The sequence below is a fragment of the Schistocerca piceifrons genome, chromosome 2 (assembly GCF_021461385.2).
Source record: "Schistocerca piceifrons isolate TAMUIC-IGC-003096 chromosome 2, iqSchPice1.1, whole genome shotgun sequence".
NCBI classification, from domain to species: Eukaryota; Metazoa; Arthropoda; class Insecta; order Orthoptera; family Acrididae; genus Schistocerca; species Schistocerca piceifrons.
The window spans coordinates 777,313,467-777,331,016 of NC_060139.1; the positions used below are offsets into that span (position 1 = coordinate 777,313,467).

Here is a 17,550-nt window from a genome sequence, read left to right on the forward strand (position 1 = left end):
ACCCATGACAAATCACAGGAGGTCTAAACAAGATCCAGCCAATCTATGTAATGCACAACAACTTCCAGCTTTGAAACAGATAACAAAAATTTATAAGCATGGTCACACCCATTCGTAGTGTGCAAGTCCCCAAACATTTTCTTCAATCCTTGTATCAAAATACAAAATATATTTTGGCATATGGTGATAAGTAGGCCACAAACCCAACAAAATGTATGTTAATTGGCAGGTCCTATTTGTAGATAGGTCAGGGCAACTCCTGACTCACTGAAGTGACTGCTACGAGGCAAGCCACAACTCCCTGCTGGCTTCACTGATCCTGTATTCACTCACACAGAGGGCACAGCTCTAACAACAAAGGGTACCACAAGGCAAGCAGTTTCAAGAATGGTGCCACACAGTTATGATCAGTTGCCACATACATGGTGCACTTAATAGGAACCTACTGATACTTCCATCACACAACTAGTTATGAGGGCATGCTGAAAAGTAGTGCCTCCATACTTTCATGAAAACTTTTGAATCTTATTTAAAAGAAAACCAATGTTATTAACATTCTTCTTTTTATTTATCATGTCTACATATCTGCAACCCCCTACCACTAGAGTGCTTGAACAGTGGCACACAATTGGTGACTTGTAACTTAACTATGTCGTTGCGTGAGAAAATGTTTGCTTTAACCAAGTTTCAAATTCAATGAAATTTGTCCACACATCGAGCACCCTAGTCTTCAGCATGACAATGTCAGGTCACACACAAGCACTGCAACATCTGCAATAATTCGTCACCTTGGATTCTTTGTCATTGAGCATCCTCAAGTCCTAACTTGGCCCCATCCTATTTTCATCTGTTTCCAAACTTAATGAGCACCTTGGGAAACTTCACTTTGATAGCGATGAAGCCGTGTAAGCAGAGGTCAGGTTGTGGCTCTGTCAACGTCAACCATTCTACAGTGACAGTATTAACAGAGTAGTCTCTCATTGGCAGAAATGTGCTTGTTGTGAGCAATAAATACGTAGGTATGAAGAATAAATATGTTAATAATGTTTGTTTTGTTTAAAGAAGCTTTAAGAGTTTTCATATAAAAAATTCAGAGGCACTAATTTCCAGCATGCCCTCATATGTTAGCGGTTACATAGGGCTAACTACCTCATTGGTCAAACAGTTCACAGATGGACATTCTTCTATCATTTGTGGACAAACGCATATGTGCCGCTTCATGTGGCCACATGTTCCCGATCAGTTGTCACAGAGTGTCAGTTGCCATCCCGTTATCTACAGTTTCTGTAGTTATTGGCCAGCAACTATCAACGAGCGATAAATCAGATAGTCAATGCCGAGTGTCACAGTGTTTATCACTACTCAACATGAGCAGTCCAGACTGAACAGCTATTAGATTACTTAGCCAGTGTACACTGAGTTAGGCTAAAGTAGGTGCAGAAATTTTGCAATAATGCCGTGCCTGGGCATGAAACCAAAGATGATTATTTACATGGTTTATACTTTTAATATATGACTAATTTGTTGCTTATTGTGTTGCCCACATTATTTGTGTTCTAGTATTGTGTGCACTGTGACTAGACTGATACCAAGTTTGCAAGCACACCACCCAAATACAGCAATTATTCTTCTGTGGTTGGGGATTCACTTCCTGCTGTAACATCAACAAGATAAATTTTAGCTACAGTGCAACGAGAAGAAATTATGCCTGTAACAGTAATAAACATTATCTATTCGACATATAAAAAAATAATGAAAACAATGATAAATATTAATTATTTATATAATATTCTATGATGTAATTGGATATATCGATGTGTATCATACAAAGACAATGATAACTGTAAATTCCTTTTATGATCTGCGTTTGTCTGTCTTCCTTTCTTTTTACCTTTTGTTGGTTGGCTTTTGTAGGTTGCAGACGCATATCAAACTGAGGTCTATTAAGAAATTGTAATTATTTGTTAATTATTACTTGAAAATAAGAGTTCATTATTATTATAAATATGAGTGAATAATTATTTGTAACTTTAATTCCTCTCTCAGCCATTGATGATAGCGATTTGTATCGCATTTTTGTCTGTGTTTTCCTTAGAAACAAATCAAATGTTTGCTTGATGAAGTCTAAATAGTGCACAATATGAAAGTAGAGTTTATAGAGTTTAATAAGCATTTCAAATACTTCCTTATTTGCTCTAACAATAGAAAGTCTCTATGAATTGTCTGCCGCCATCTTTACAATTATCTCAGTGGCAAATTCAAATTACGCAACTCTGCAGACATAAATACCAAACGTAATACAAAAGTGTAAAAATAAATGTGCACCGGTGGTCCTGAACTCATTTTAATGAAAATAATTCGAATCAGATTTGTTCTTTAAAAACAGTGCTCATAGCACGATCCTTATAAGAAACTATTCTAGCTGGTGTATGGAGCCGAAATTAATTACGCACGAGTTGCGAAGAATATTGTTTCAGGTAACATACGTCAGTGTTGTGCGCGGCTGATATTCAGTGGTTTTAATGATCATTTTGCTGAAGATAACTATTTCCATCATAATCAATAGTTGTATAGAATCTGTTGTATGAACTGTGATTTAGTGACACTTACACAACTTACAGAAAAAACTTTAACACGACGTTAACTTGGAGTTCTTTAGCAACTTGACCAAATCTTTAGCCAGGAGAAAAATTATTTAGTAATTACTCAATGTAATAAAATAAGATTATCATTTTCATTTACAAATTAGTTAAATACCAAACCACTGAATAAAACAGCGAACACCACACTGCTACCCATTATCTTGAACACCAAAACTATTTTGGTGAATACAACAGTAGCATACCGCTTCTCCATACGAACTAGTTATTTTCCTGTGTACGAAGAGCCCATTCTCTCTGCTGCTCACATTAGTTGCAGCACATCTGCAGTTTTGAGGGAATTTGATCACAAGAAGTTTCTTCCCTTGGTGATGCCTCATTTGTTCAGTGTCTTCCATGCTGCATACACCTCAATACTAAATATAATAACTTTATTGGGAAGTCAAAATCTGTAGATACAGTCAATCATACAGCAAGCATTCTTTTTCTCTGCTAGGTGCACTGCAAACAGTGTGCTGGAAGAGATGAGGAATTTCACTGCTCAAATTCAGGCTGGATGGGAGTTATTCATGGCTAGACTTCAGTTTGTGTGAGTGGACTCAAATAGCCTCTTAACATCCAAATGTGGCATTCTGTGATATTTGTACAGAAATGGTAATGGACTGTATGTAGGCCTCGAACTACTTCAAATCCAAAGACAATTAAGAATTGCCCATAAAAACTGACGACCACAGGATATGTGGTGGACATCATAAGAAGTGGTCATCCCAGGACAGTGCTAGGAAAATGCACAATTGGTGTGGGAATTGTTCACATAAAGCTCCAAAAAATCAACACGTCAGGCAGCCCGTGAAACTGGTCAAGGCTATACACTATCCAGAATGTCATTCAAAAGGAGCTCTCTATTTGCAGCATTGTTCCCAGGGTGGATCGGAGTCCTTTGGTTTGGAGCCGAGTGGAGGGTCTCAACCAGAGGCTTCATCGACTCTGTGACGGTCTTGGTTGCAGATTTCTAGACTTGCACTACTGGGTGGGGAATTGTAGGATGCCCCTAGATAGGTCAGGGGTGCACTACACAAAGGAAGCGGCTACTCGGGTAGCAGAGTACTTGTGGCATGCACATGGGTTTTTTTTAGACTAGGCAGTAGTGCGAGGTGTCCTGATGAACACTCACCAGTCGACGTGCAGGCAGGGAAATCAGGACGCGCTCAGTGTAAAGACACTTCAGCTATCAAGATATTAGCAGTAAATTTTCAGAGTGTTCGGAATAAAGTTCCTGATTTTATTGTCCTCCAGGAAGCGTGTGGCGCGCAAATTATTCTCGGGACTGAGACCTGGCTAAACCTGAGATAGGAAGTTCTGAAATATTTAGTGAGGGTTGGAACGTGTACTGGAAAGACAGATTAGACACCGTAGGAGGTGGTGTCTTCATTGCAGTTGACAAAAATATTGTGTCTACTGAGGTCGAAGTAGAGTGTGATTGTGAAGTTATCTGGACACATTTAACAGGGCTAGGAGAAATAAAGTTAATTGTTGGTTGTTATTACCGGCCACCAGGTTTCACCGTGACAGTTCTATAATCATTCAAAGGAGTCTACACTCTGTATCGCAGAAGTACCCGGACCATGCTATATTAGTTGGAGGCGACTTCAACCTACCTAGTATAGACTGGGATGTCTATGGATTCATTACAGGTGGTACAGACAAGCCGTCGTGTGAATTACTTTTGAACACATTATCCAAAAACTGTCTTGAGCAACTAAATCGACAGCCAACATGTAATGGAAATATTATTGATCTGGTAGCCACGAACAGACCAGACCTCATCGACGGTGTCAGTGTTGAGACAGGGATTAGTGATCATGATGTTGTCATTACGACTATGGTTACGAAAGTTAAAAAGTAGGTCAAGAAGGCTACGAGAGTATTCTTACTAGAAAGAACAAATAAGCAGTTGTTAGCATCCCACTTAGTAAATGAATCAACTTCATTTACTTCCGGTACAATGGACATGGAAGAATTATGGGCAAATTTTAAACACATTGTAAATCACGCATTGGGCAAGTATGTGCCGAAAAAGTGGGTTACGGACAGAAAAGACCCACCGTGGTTTAACAGCGCAATTTGGAGAATGCTCAGGAAGCAAAGACAGTTGCACTGGTGGTACAAGAAAGATCGGGAGAATGAGGACAGGCAAAAGTTAGTAGAGGTTCGTGCTGCTGTAAAAAGAGCGATGCGCGAAGCATCACTACCACCATCATACCTTAGCAAAAGATCTTGCTGAAAACCCAAGGAAATTCTGGTCTTACGTTAAATCGGTAAGCGGGTCGAAGGCTTCCACCCAATCACTCACTGGTCAGTCTGGCCTGGCAACGGAAGACAGCAAAACGAAAGCTGAAATTTTAAATTTAGCATTTGAGAAATCTTTCACGCAGGATGATCGTACAAACATACCGCCGTTTGAGTCTCGCACAGATTACCGTATGGAGGAGCTGAATGGGTTGAAAATAAATAAATCGCCAGGTCCTGATGGGATTCCAATTCGGTTTTACAGAGAGTACTCTACTGCATTGGCTCCTTACTTAGCATGCATTTATCGCAAATCTCTTGCCCAACGTTAAGTCCTGAGCGACTGGAAAAAAGCGCAGGTGGCGCCTGTATATAAGAAGGGTAAAAGGACGGATCCTCAAAATTACAGACCAATACCATTAACATCAGTTAGTTGCAGGATTCTCAAACATATTCTCAGTTCGAATATAATGAATTTCCTTGAGACAGAGAAGTTGCTGTCCATGCATCAGCACGGCTTTAGAAAGCATCGCTCCTGCGAAATGCAACTCTCCCTTTTTTCACATGATATCTTGCGAACCATGGATGAAGGGTATCAGACGGATGCCATATTCCTTGACGTACGGAAAGCGTTTGACACGGTGCCCCACTGCAGACTCCTAACCAAGGTAGGAGCATATGGGATTGGTTCCCAAATATGTGAGTGGCTCGAAGACTTCTTACGTAATAGAACCCAGTACGTTGTACTCGATGTTGAGTGTTCATTGGAGGTGAGGGTATCATCTGGAGTACCCCAGGGAAGTGTGGTAGGTCCGCTGTTGTTTTCTATCTACATAAATGATCTTTTGGATAGGGTGGATAGCAATGTGTGGCTGTTTGCTGATGATGCTGTGGTGTACGGGAAGGTGTCGTCGTTGAGTGACTGTAGGAGGAAACAAGATGGCTTGGACAGGATTTGTGATTGGTGTAAAGAATGGCAGCTAACTCTAAATATAGATAAATGTAAATTAATACAGATGGATAGGAAAAAGAATCCCGTAATGTTTCAATACTCCATTAGTAGTGTAGCGCTTGACACAGTCACGTCGATTAAATATTTGGGTGTAACATTGCAGAGCGATATGAAGTGGGACAAGCATGTAATGGCAGCTGTGGGGAAGGCAGATATTCGTCTTCGGTTCATTGGTAGAATTTTGGGAAGATATGTTTCATCAGTAAAGGAGACCGCTTATAGAACGCTAGTGCGACCTATTCTTGAGTACTGCTCGAGCGTTTGGGATTCCTATCAGGTTGGATTGAGGGAGGACATAGAAGCAATTCAGAGGCAGGATGCTAGATATGTTACTGGTAGGTTTGATCATCATACGAGTGTTACGGAAATGCTTCAGGAACTCGGGTGGGAGTCTCTAGAGGAAAGAAGGCGTTCTTTTCGTGAATTGCTACTGAGGAAATTTAGAGAACCAGCATTTGAGGCTGACTGCAGTACAATTTTACTGCCGCCAACTTACATTTCGAGGAAAGACCACAAAGATAAGATAAAGAGATATTAGGGCTCGTACAGAGGCATATAGGCTGTCATTTTTCCCTTGTTCTGTTTGGGAGTGGAACAGGGAGAGAAGATGCTAGTTGTGGTACGAGGTACCCTACACCATGCACCATATGGTGGATTGTGGAGTATGTATGTAGATATGTAGATAGAGGTGGAATTTCTTTCATGGAAATTTCATTACTGCTGTGTGTATGCACCAGACTCTCACCAACAGAAGTATAGAGAAACTGCGCTAGACTTTTTCAGAAACTTCCCTCCATTATTTTTAACCATAATCTAGAATGACAAAGTTGTGTTTCATATGAAAGATTTACAAATGACCATAAATCCCATTACTAGGTAAGAAGAAGTTCTCTGCATGCCGCCACTGAGTAAATGCCATATCACCCCACATTAGTGGTTCAGTGTGTTGTGAGATGAAATCAACTTACCTGTCCATTCCTTCTTCAGAACACAACGAACTCAGACGAGTGCCTAGCCATGCTGAAAAATCAGATTTGGCCAAATGTGCCCACTTTCTACAATATCAATGACCTTTTTTTTCTTGCAAGATGATGGCCAACCACATTTTGAAATTATGTGCATGCAAATGTATAGACTATCATTTCCCAGGATATTGGATGAATCACCACAGTACCCATGAGTGGCACGTGCACAGCCCTGAGCCGCATCATGCAAATTCTTGCCAGGATGGCCAAAGAAAGAAGTTTATTGGATCAAGCCAAGTGCACTAGATGACTTAAGAGGTTCTCATTCTGCATATTCTCACCAACATTCCACAAAGCTGCCAGTTGACGTTAGTTGAGAACAATCCCAAGTAAAGAAATGGTTGGAAAATGCTGGCATCTATGTGGAATTTACACTGTAAAAACATTTTCTTCCATTCTACTGATCATAATAAATTTTGTTTCAGTAAAATAGACCACCATTTACTTTGGGAAATACTAGCCATTTCAAACGGACACTTACTTGTCACCCACCCTGTACATCTTATCTGCTCTAGTTCCCCCAAAATTACATCTCACCTCAGCATCAATATAGAGTACATTCATTTCAGAGTATGATTTCGAGGGCCCCATTTAGACAAACTACAGGGCAGCCAAGGTATCCATTTTTTGGGACCATGGGTTTATAATGTTGATCACAGTGCTAGCACAAATTGTTATAAAACTTCATTTTATTACTCCAAAAATGGAAATTTCTGGATGGAGCAATATGTAAAATAAGGGAAAGGCAACCCTCACCTACAGCAGATCAATTGTGATGAACAGTAACACACAACAGAAAACAGCACTCCCACTAGCTTTTAGGCATTAGCTCTTTTTCCAGCAATAGTACACAACCACATAGGCATCCAAACGCACACTCCTCTGGCCATGCAATACTCACTATAAGTAAGTGGTTGCCATTCTCTTTATTTTACATTTCACTTTATTATTGAAGTCATCATCTCTTTTGTGCTCCATAAAATAAAAAATTATCTTTAAGCTCTTTAGAGTTCTGAGTGGCTGCCAGCTCTATTACTGGGAATAGCTTTACAGGAAGTGCATCTAAATGACTTTCATCCATGAGCAATTAGTGAATAACATTTCAATGAATTGCCACCATATGGATAAGTATGGACTTAACTACAGCACAGAGGCTGGTTGAGAAGGCACTTGCGCATAACTGGATAGCCTTGTTCCTCATAGTATCGTTGATCTTCAAAAATTGAAAGACTGTTTATCCGTACACCAGACAACCATATTGTAACTGGGACCACATAAAAGCCTTATAAAACTGAGCAGATGAGCTCTTTCCTCCCCCCAAGACCTGTGGCTGACACATGTCAAGATGGTGAGTGTCTTAAAAAGCTTTTATTCTGTAACGACTGGTTACACTGTCAGTTTATAATCTAACAGGGATGAAATGTCTGACGGCATGTAAGAATAGAAACCTGAAGTTGATATAAAGTGATAGGACATCCAGTATAAGAGCCAGAATTTAAAAGAGCTATGGAACACTTGAGATCAAATAGGGTAGATGGGGTAGACAACATTCTATCAGAACACCTAAAATCAATGGGTAAAGTGGCAATCAAATTAATATTGAAGTGGGTGTGTAGAATGTATGATACAGACAAAATACCGTCAAACTGTTGGAAAAATGTCATCCACACAATTCTGATCACAGCAAAAGCAGATAAGTTTGCGACCTATCACATAATCAATTTAACAGCTCATACATTCAAGTTGCTGGCAAGAATAATATACAGAAAAATGGAAAAGAAAACTGTAGATCTGTTAGATGATGATGAGTTTGGAAAATAAAGGCACCATAGAGGCAGTTATGACACTGCACTTGATAATGGAAGCACGAGTGAAGAAAAATCCATAGATTCATAGGATTTGTTGACCTGAAAAAGGATTTAACAATTAAAATGGTACAATATGTTTGAAATTCTGAGATAAGTAGGAGTGACAACAATATTATGAAACACACATAGCTAGTAACCATGTGTCTGAGTTGCACTTGTGCTTGTGTGTGTGTTTCTGAAGAACTTTTTGTTGGGAAGTTTAAATGTTCAGCAGTCTTTTCATAGTGTCTGCCTGGGATTCACCACCTCCTTTATGTGGTGAGTAGTAACCTATTATTTTCATTTTGTAGAAGTAATTTATAGGGAAGGTCTGGTAATATACAATGTGTACAAGACCCAAGAGGGTAAAAAGTGGAAGGCCAAGAATGTGCTCAGATTAGAAAAGATGTGTAACAGGAATGTAGTCTTTTGCCCCTACTAATTAATCCCTACATCAGAGTTGATGAAAATTTCCCTGCAGATTCCAGCCAGGATAAGCAGTTTAAGACCCATGAGCTTTCTACACAGTACACCTCAGCTATGGTCACGTGGTGACTGTCTTCTAGCTGTTGCTACCATCCTTACATAGCCACACTGCCTTCTGTGATGTCACTAGTGCTCACTCCAGCACCATGGAAGGTAATGTTTTTGTTGTACCCCCACTTCAACTATTGGGTGGCCAAGTTCCAAGCCATGCTTAGCTGCATGCCGCCATCTTTATTAAGGGCGTTGTCACAAATTTTTATACCAAATGCTTTTTTTATGATGCTATCCCAGAAACTATTAGTCCGTGCAATAACAAAAGTCTCACCCAACAATGCCCATTTTCTACAGCTTGCTCAGCAAAGACCGATTTCTCAGGGAACCAAAAGCAGAAGCACCTTGTTCTACACAGCACTGTTCAACAGTACACAGTCTGACCGACATGAAACCGTCCATTCTCACACTGTATTTTATATAATCCTGGGGTTCTGAGGCTATATCGTCTTTCACTGGTCACCTGGGTTGCTGAAGCCCTGAAGGCTGAATGGATTTTTTGTCTTTTTAGCAGCTGGATAATCTTTCCAGTTACTGAGCCACAGGTTCCTTCTGCTTACATGTCTTCCAAAAGATGGCTTGCAAAATCTGACAGTAGCTGTAGCCATTTTTCTCGAATAATTTCTGCAAGTGGCTTAGTTCCTTTGGCAGATTTTCAGTGTCAGATGGCTTCCACTCAATGTCACAAGATCCTCAGAACCAAACACTTCTGTGGCGGGTGGTGATAGTCTTTAGCATGCAGTTATCAGTCCAAGTGGCCGAGTTTCCGGTAAACACTGTAGGTGGAACACCTACTTGCTTTACAGCAGATGAGGACATCAAGGAACAGCAAGGCTCTACCCATCTCTACTTCAATCGTCAATTTGATGCTGTAATGGATGTCGCTGATGTGGTCCACAAATTCTACCAGCTTTTCACGTCCATGAGACCAGACAACGAAATTGTCATCAACATAACAATAAACGGAACTACACTTTCAGGAGCCTTTCCTCCCTGAGCAGGACACTTACAGTTCCAAAAGTTTGCATAGTATTTTCCACTTTTATTTGTGACAATCATTAGTACTTTTAATTTTTTTAAAGTTAGTCTATCATTGCATTTTGCCTCCTGAAGTTTAGTACTGGCCAGCCATTCTGTCTCCTTGTAATTTTATAGTTTTTCTCAAGTAAATTTTCCTTTTGATAAAGTTACAGCTGACAAGCTTAGTTAGTCTTCAGATAGGACATCAAACCACCTAGAAAGTACATTTGGTAAGTGTTTTCAGAAACTATCCTGCATGAAAGCAATACAGTCAAAGATGCTAAGAAAAGCATCATCAAACAAAGGCAAGTTCAGGATGGAATAACTACAATACTGAAAGGATAACTGCAACCCACCACATGGAGGAGCCACCATTCCAGGGTGCTGGAGTCCGACAGTGAGTTGCTGACATACCAGACACAGATGCACTCCAGCATGAGGTACCTTCACACTAAAAACCAACTCCAACGAACTTTATTGACAAGTGTTTTCAACTTATTGTTTGACTTAGTTTTTAACTGTTGTCAACAGTTGGTTGAAACTGTGAGTTTGAAAAACTGGTAGACAGAAGTTTTTTCTCAAGTTTTTAGTTTGTGGCAGTGAGCAAAAACATGGCAGAGTTGAGTTACTGGACATGTGCACTGCTGTGTTGTCTGCTTTGTTTCTTTCTTGTGTTTACATATTGGCAACTCTAGAGTGTTTTACAGAAGAAACTATTTAGTTTTTATAAGAAACTGAAGTTACGAAACTACTGTGGGATCTTTCTCATTCCACCTACAAAGACTGATACAAATGGAAAGATATGTTTGAAGGAGTTTCAGAAAAAATTGTTGTACCACTTGCTGAATTCAGAACAAAAGGGACCAATGTGAATAAAGCAGCTTTTAATTTCATGCCTTTATTCTTTGCAGTTCTTCCTGTGTTTCCTCCCTTTCTCTTGAAGACATTTATTTTGTGGAGATGTTCTGCAACTCTCATCTGCAGCCTTGCCCTGGTTCTGGATCCTTCACATAAATACTGCCAGTTGGTTAGTAAATGTGGCACTTTCTTTATGTCTTCTAAGAAAAGACCCTAGTAAAACACTCAAGCATCTGAAAGCGGTTAAAGACATCACCATCTGAATTACTCCTTGCATAGCTACTTGGTAACTGATTCCATTGTAATGTGTGTTTACCAATGCTTGCAGCACAACTCTGTTCGCATGCATTTCTGACAAAATTCTTGAAATCCTATCTGTCTTCACTATAGAGCTCTTCCAAAATAGAAAACTATAAGCCCCATGGGTTTCTCTTTGTCAAAAACTTTCTGGACTTCTTGCGTCTGTTTCAGTTGATTTTGGTGAAAAATAATTACATCAAGAATCATAGCACTGTGTGCTATGTATCTTCACAGCCAGACTACTTTTTTCTGTAAAAAACCCGCCGAATGTGTGTGTGTGTGTGTGTGTGTGTGTGTGTGTGTGTGTGTGTGTGTGTGTGTGTGTGTGTGTGTGTGTGTGTTTTTTTCTACTGCAGAAAGATGACTATATGAAAGCTATAATATTTGAGCAGTCTTTTTTATTGTGAATGTCTGTGACTCAATGCCTCCTCTATGTGGTGAGTAGCGATCTATGCTTTCCATATTGTTATTAAGAAAAGCGACATTATTTTAAAACCATAATCGTGGCAGGACATTATAAATCATGAACAAGACATTTTCTATAAAAAGTTTGTACCTTAACATCTGGAACTGGTTGGGAACTCTCGGGTTCCTCACTGCCAGGTCTGCGCTGCTGTGCCCTTAGGGCCTCCAGCAGCTTGGCCCCACGACCACCTCTCCCAATGCCCTCCATATTATTTATATAGAGCCTGAGGATGAAAAAAGATGATCATCAGCACATTTCAAAATTAATGGGCAAGTGCAAAGGAGTTTTAAGAATCAAACTCTTACATGGGTTACTTTGACACGGTATTATTAGCTGATATGAGTTAAATTATACAAGTTGTACACAATATTCATAATCGACAGTTTTAATTTCATTTTAAAATTACAATTTACATAATACATAAATCTCAGCAATGAGAAAAGCTTGGAAATACACACTGAGAATAGTTCTCCAAGAAATAGAACTGAAGTTAAATTTTAAAATTTTTATTTGGTGTTAATATTCTTAATTTAAATGTTATTCCCGTGGTCTAAACTAGTAGTCAGCAAACTGGTCAGTAAAAAATCAACTCGTTAGTCAAGTATCAACAGCACAACAATTGAACTTTTTTTGAGAACCTAATTTCTTGAATAAACTATATAGTAGGTACATTGTTATTAACTTAATTGGGGTATTCCTAAGTTGGGTTAAAATATCAATGTAATTGATGTACATACATGGACATTGACCTTATTCACACTCATCTATATTTTTTGTCTATCTTCTTTATTCATCCTCTTTATCCATATAAACCAACTCAACATACCTTTGCCAACAGTCAGTACCATCGTTTTTCATTCCACAATGCTCCTTAAAATTAACTATTAGCTTTAACCTCAGATAAACTACACGTACGTACAATAACTACTTCTCATAACAACAGAATTACTATTTGATAAAACTAAAGTGCAGGGTAACAAACAAAAAAAATTAAAAATAATGATATGACTTACAAACACTAACAAGGAGTATTGGCCACACACATACTTGGAAATGTTTGGAAAGGTACCGGTAATATGATGACTTTAATTTTAGGCACACGTCCAGCTTCTCATAAGTAAGACGACTACACATTCACCCACCAAATATTACAAGTCTTACAAGGATAACACCCAAGCAGTGCGACTGACTTTTTAAACCATCTACACGGTGATGTAGTTTAGGGTCCCAGGTACAGCACCCTGCAGTTGTTCACTCTGGTGGACCCATGTTTGCAAGTAATTGACAGAAGAAGAATTTGGAATTTTGCGCCATCTTTCCAAACCTTAAAAATGATGAAAAATACACAGAGTAGAATTGTGGCATAGTGGTTGAGGTACGTTCCTGATGTACAGAAGGTTGTGGGTTCGAATCTCATCAGGTGCTTTATTATTCTTTTTTAATTATTTTTTCAATTAATTGGTCTAATTGTTATTTTTTCTAATGTTTAATCCTTTATCACATAATTTTAATCATCATTAACTATTTCATTTGCTCTTAGCTTGTCTTCCAATTCCTTTTTCATTTGGAATCTTTACACATGTGATATTACTTATTTTCATGTATTAACTTTGAATTAATTGCTTCTATCTAAAGACATTCTTAGTTACCAAAACTCTGACGATTCTTGTCCAATTCACTTCAAATCGTTACATGATACTCTAATAAATGTACAGATATATGCTACATGAAATTTTGATAGCAAAAATTTGGAAAGTTCATGTCCGATCTACTTCAAATTTTTACACGATACTCTAATAAATGTTCAGACAGACTTAGGCTATAGGCTGTGGGAAATGTAGTTAGCAAAAACCTCTAAATTTTCCTGACTCATTAACTTCATAGTTTTACACAATACTATAATAAACATTCCAACAGACATAAACTACACATTTTAATGTATATAATACATAAATATCTATATACTATACAAAGGGGATAAGTCACTGAGGAAAATCTTGAAAAGTTCTCAACTGATTTACTTCAATTTTTACTCGATACTCTGATGAACATTTGGATGTACATAGGCCACATCCCTTATAATGTTTGCAACAGACAAATAAATATATCATATAACAGAGAAACTTTTGTTAACAAAAATCTCAGAACGTTCTTGACCGATTTACTTCGAATTCTTATACACTAGTCCACTACAGTACACATTCAAATGGGCATAGACTACATATTTTTAATATATATGTTATATAAACACTTATAACAGGGAAACATTGTTAGCAAAATTTCAATAAGTTCTAGACCAGTTTCTTTCAAATTTTCGCATGATACTATAATAACCATTGAGATGAGCATAGGATATGTACCGTATGTTTTAAATAACACTGTAGGGGTTTTCTGTTAAAACTAACTGAAAAAAAAGTTAAACTGTGCTGTGAAAACGTGCAGATTAGTTTTCTTGCTGGCTGTCAATTTTTAATCATAAGTGTACACAACAATGTACTGTTTTGTTTTATTCCTTGCAGCCAGCTCAACAGAAAACCAGAAAGTTGTATATGGCTCTATCAGCTTATGGTTAGAATACTACTACAGAATCTGAAGCATACGCAACTTTGTAGTCCTACCCTTTCTGGCATTAAAACCATGTAAAATACTGTCTTTGAAGCTGCAACCTTCACGGATTCAGCAACTGGAGAGGTCCCTCTCATACCTTGTATACCAATGATCCCTACCATTTTACCGATTCATTTTAACTGACTTGTGGCCAAGCCAGGTTTCCCTTACAACACCAATAAACAAGGCTCAAAGTCAAAGAGGCAGGAGGGGGGGAGGGGAGGAAATGGACACAGAGAGGGGGAGGAGGAATATTAACTGTATATGATTAATATATGACCTACGTCTGAGGTACAGGCAGAATCAACCATATTTTTCTCATTGCTAAGGTGCTATTCCAATATTGGAGAGCCTCGGCAAAACTGATGGGAGTTTATAGAAGGGGAGTAGCAATGGGCTGAAGTGCAAGTTGGAATTTGTATTGGGGAGACATAGTAAGGTATTACATAGTAAGGTATTCTGTGCAGCTGTGGTAGCCACAGTGCCAGTGTGGTGTAATGGATAGTGCATCTGCCTAATAAGCAGGAGACTCATGTTTGAATCCCGGTGCTAGTACAAATTTTGATTCATTGCTTCAGCCTGCATCATTACTGCAGAATGCAAAAAGTTGTGCTGAATAATTCAAACAATGTTGGAAAGGTAGAAACTTGTAGTGACTGAAGAAAAATTACAAAGGGAGTCGCACAAGGTATCTCTCCTTAGTTATCAGTTGCATTCTCTCTGCTGTTTTAGATGGTATTTACAATTCCCCCCCCCCCCCCCCCCCCCCACACACACTGTGAAGCTGGAGTCAGCCCAAACAATTACTGCTCATCACGTCTTTCATGCAACACCCAGTGTCAAGGGAAAGCATCTGTCTGTTTCCCGTTACGAACAAAATGATTTTTAATTTGGAATTATAATTGGTTCCAGCTTAGTCTAGTCCGATATTCATTTTATCAATATGTACTAACAGGGATGGTAAAACACTAAGAATAATCAAAACTCCAGCAGTGTGACAGCAGTGCCCTGGCGCGCACTAACTGCTGCTGCCAAGCTTGCGGCACTGAGTCACTGCTGACCTGATGTTTATTCTTTAAGTTTTACTGTCCCTGTTAATAAATATTGGCAAAATGAATATGGGACTAAACTGATTTTGGAGTGGTCTATCGAATGAACGTGTAAAATTCTGATTTAAAAATAATTTTGTTTGCAATGGAAACAAACTGACGCTTTTTGCTGGGACTAGGTGCTGTATGAAAGACATGATGAGCAGTAATTTTTTGGACTGACTCCAGCTACAAAATGACAAAACGAGACTGCAAATACCTGCTGATACACCAGAAAGTGTGTACCTGATGACTCTTACAAGAGAGAACCCGTATATGTCGATGACCTTCCTCGTAACATTCATCAAAGCACAACTGGTACTTTTTGCAAACTATACTAGTGTTATAATGATTCACATTACAGAGAAAGCAATGGAAGGGACTGATAATGATGTTTTATAAAGAATTATGAAGTGGTTCTCTGAAAGTAGATCCTTTAAAAAAAAAAAAATCACTGTACAATAAAGAGTGTCTTACCAACAACTGATGGACCACATGAACAAGAATTAGTGAATATGGCAGAATGCTTGAAGTTTTTAGGTGTACATACTGCTGAAAACTTAAACCAAAAGTGTATTATTGAGCATTTCACACAATTCAGTTTAACTACTTTTGCTCTTCGTATAACTGCTAGGCTTGAAAACAAACAAATCAACCTCCCTACATATTTCCATGCAGTTAACATCTTACCGAGTAATTTTCTGAGGTAGCTCACCACCTAGAAATGAAGAGCTGATTGCACAAAACCAATCAGCAAGAAAAATAAGTGGTGTTCACTCACAGTCATCGTGTGGGTATCTCTTCAAGGAGTTCAGCATTCTAACTGCACAACCATAAAACACACATTCCCTAATGAAATTTGTCATAGATAATTCATCACAATTGGGGAAGAACAATGATATCCATACTTACTATATTACAGGAAGAAATGACCTCTATTACCCATTATTAATGCTACCAGTGACTTTAAAGAAAAGGAAGTAGAAGAACTGACTATTTGCCAATATCACAAAATATCTGAAATGTAAGAAGGCAAGTTTCAAACCTAACTTAAAATCTTTTCTTCTGGACAACTCTCTTTGAATGGTTTTTTTCTCTTTAAAAACCAATAGCCTATTTTTTTTATATATATAAAATAAAAAAATAAAAACAGTTTTCAAGTGTAGTTCCATGATTAGGACTGAAAAACAAGGTTTTCATGAATTTTAACACTAATCATGTAAGCATATCTTGTAGACTAATTTTTTGAACATCATTTTGATAGAAGACTCATTCAAATGATCTATGGAACATGCAACCAACTAACTACACAATTTTCTCTCAACAAGGTTCATGTTTGAAAATGATTGTTTGCATGAGTATGTAGATCCCCAAGTGTTGAAATCAATATATATACCTTCTCGAGGTCTTGGAAAGCGGACCACTCATGCTGTGAACTGAGTTTGCATTTGTTTTCCACCACTATTTCTAGTATTTTACCCATCTTCAGCAACTGTAGTTTTATATATCGAAATAATCAGCAACCAGTTACATAAAAGTTACTTCTGTACTCAGTTTCAAGCACTTGGTGTCCTCATTCAGGTTACAGCTATCACAATACACTCGCAAATAATGTGGTAGTTATAACCTTCTGTAGAAGTGCATGAAGTGCCTGAAACCAATTAAGGAAACAAAATTTCTTTTATGAAACTGGTTGCTGATTATTCTAATATTTGTCTATCAGTACAAAGTTGTTCAAATTTCAAGCTCCACAATTCTTTGTTTTTTAAATCAAGCAAGTGCATTTCAAAATTGCCAATGTAAATATTAAAGAGAGAAAATTTTAATTATGTTCCTCAAGCCTCAAGACGTTTTCTACCAAAAGCTAACATCACTTTCTGAATTCCTGAAACCTGTTGAGA

The 17,550-nt window shown here is 38.3% G+C and overlaps 1 protein-coding gene across 1 annotated transcript in view; it reads right to left on the minus strand.

Annotated features, from left to right (window-relative positions):
• The window catches only part of LOC124776941 (piwi-like protein Ago3), a 219,971-nt gene that overhangs the window by 191,794 nt on the left and 10,627 nt on the right, over positions 1 to 17,550 (minus strand). Inside the window, exon 2 of the mRNA XM_047252163.1 lies at positions 12,045 to 12,177. Within this exon, the coding sequence (XP_047108119.1) occupies positions 12,045 to 12,161 (117 nt within the window). The 5' untranslated portion in view covers positions 12,162 to 12,177. The remainder of the gene's footprint in view (positions 1 to 12,044; positions 12,178 to 17,550) is intronic.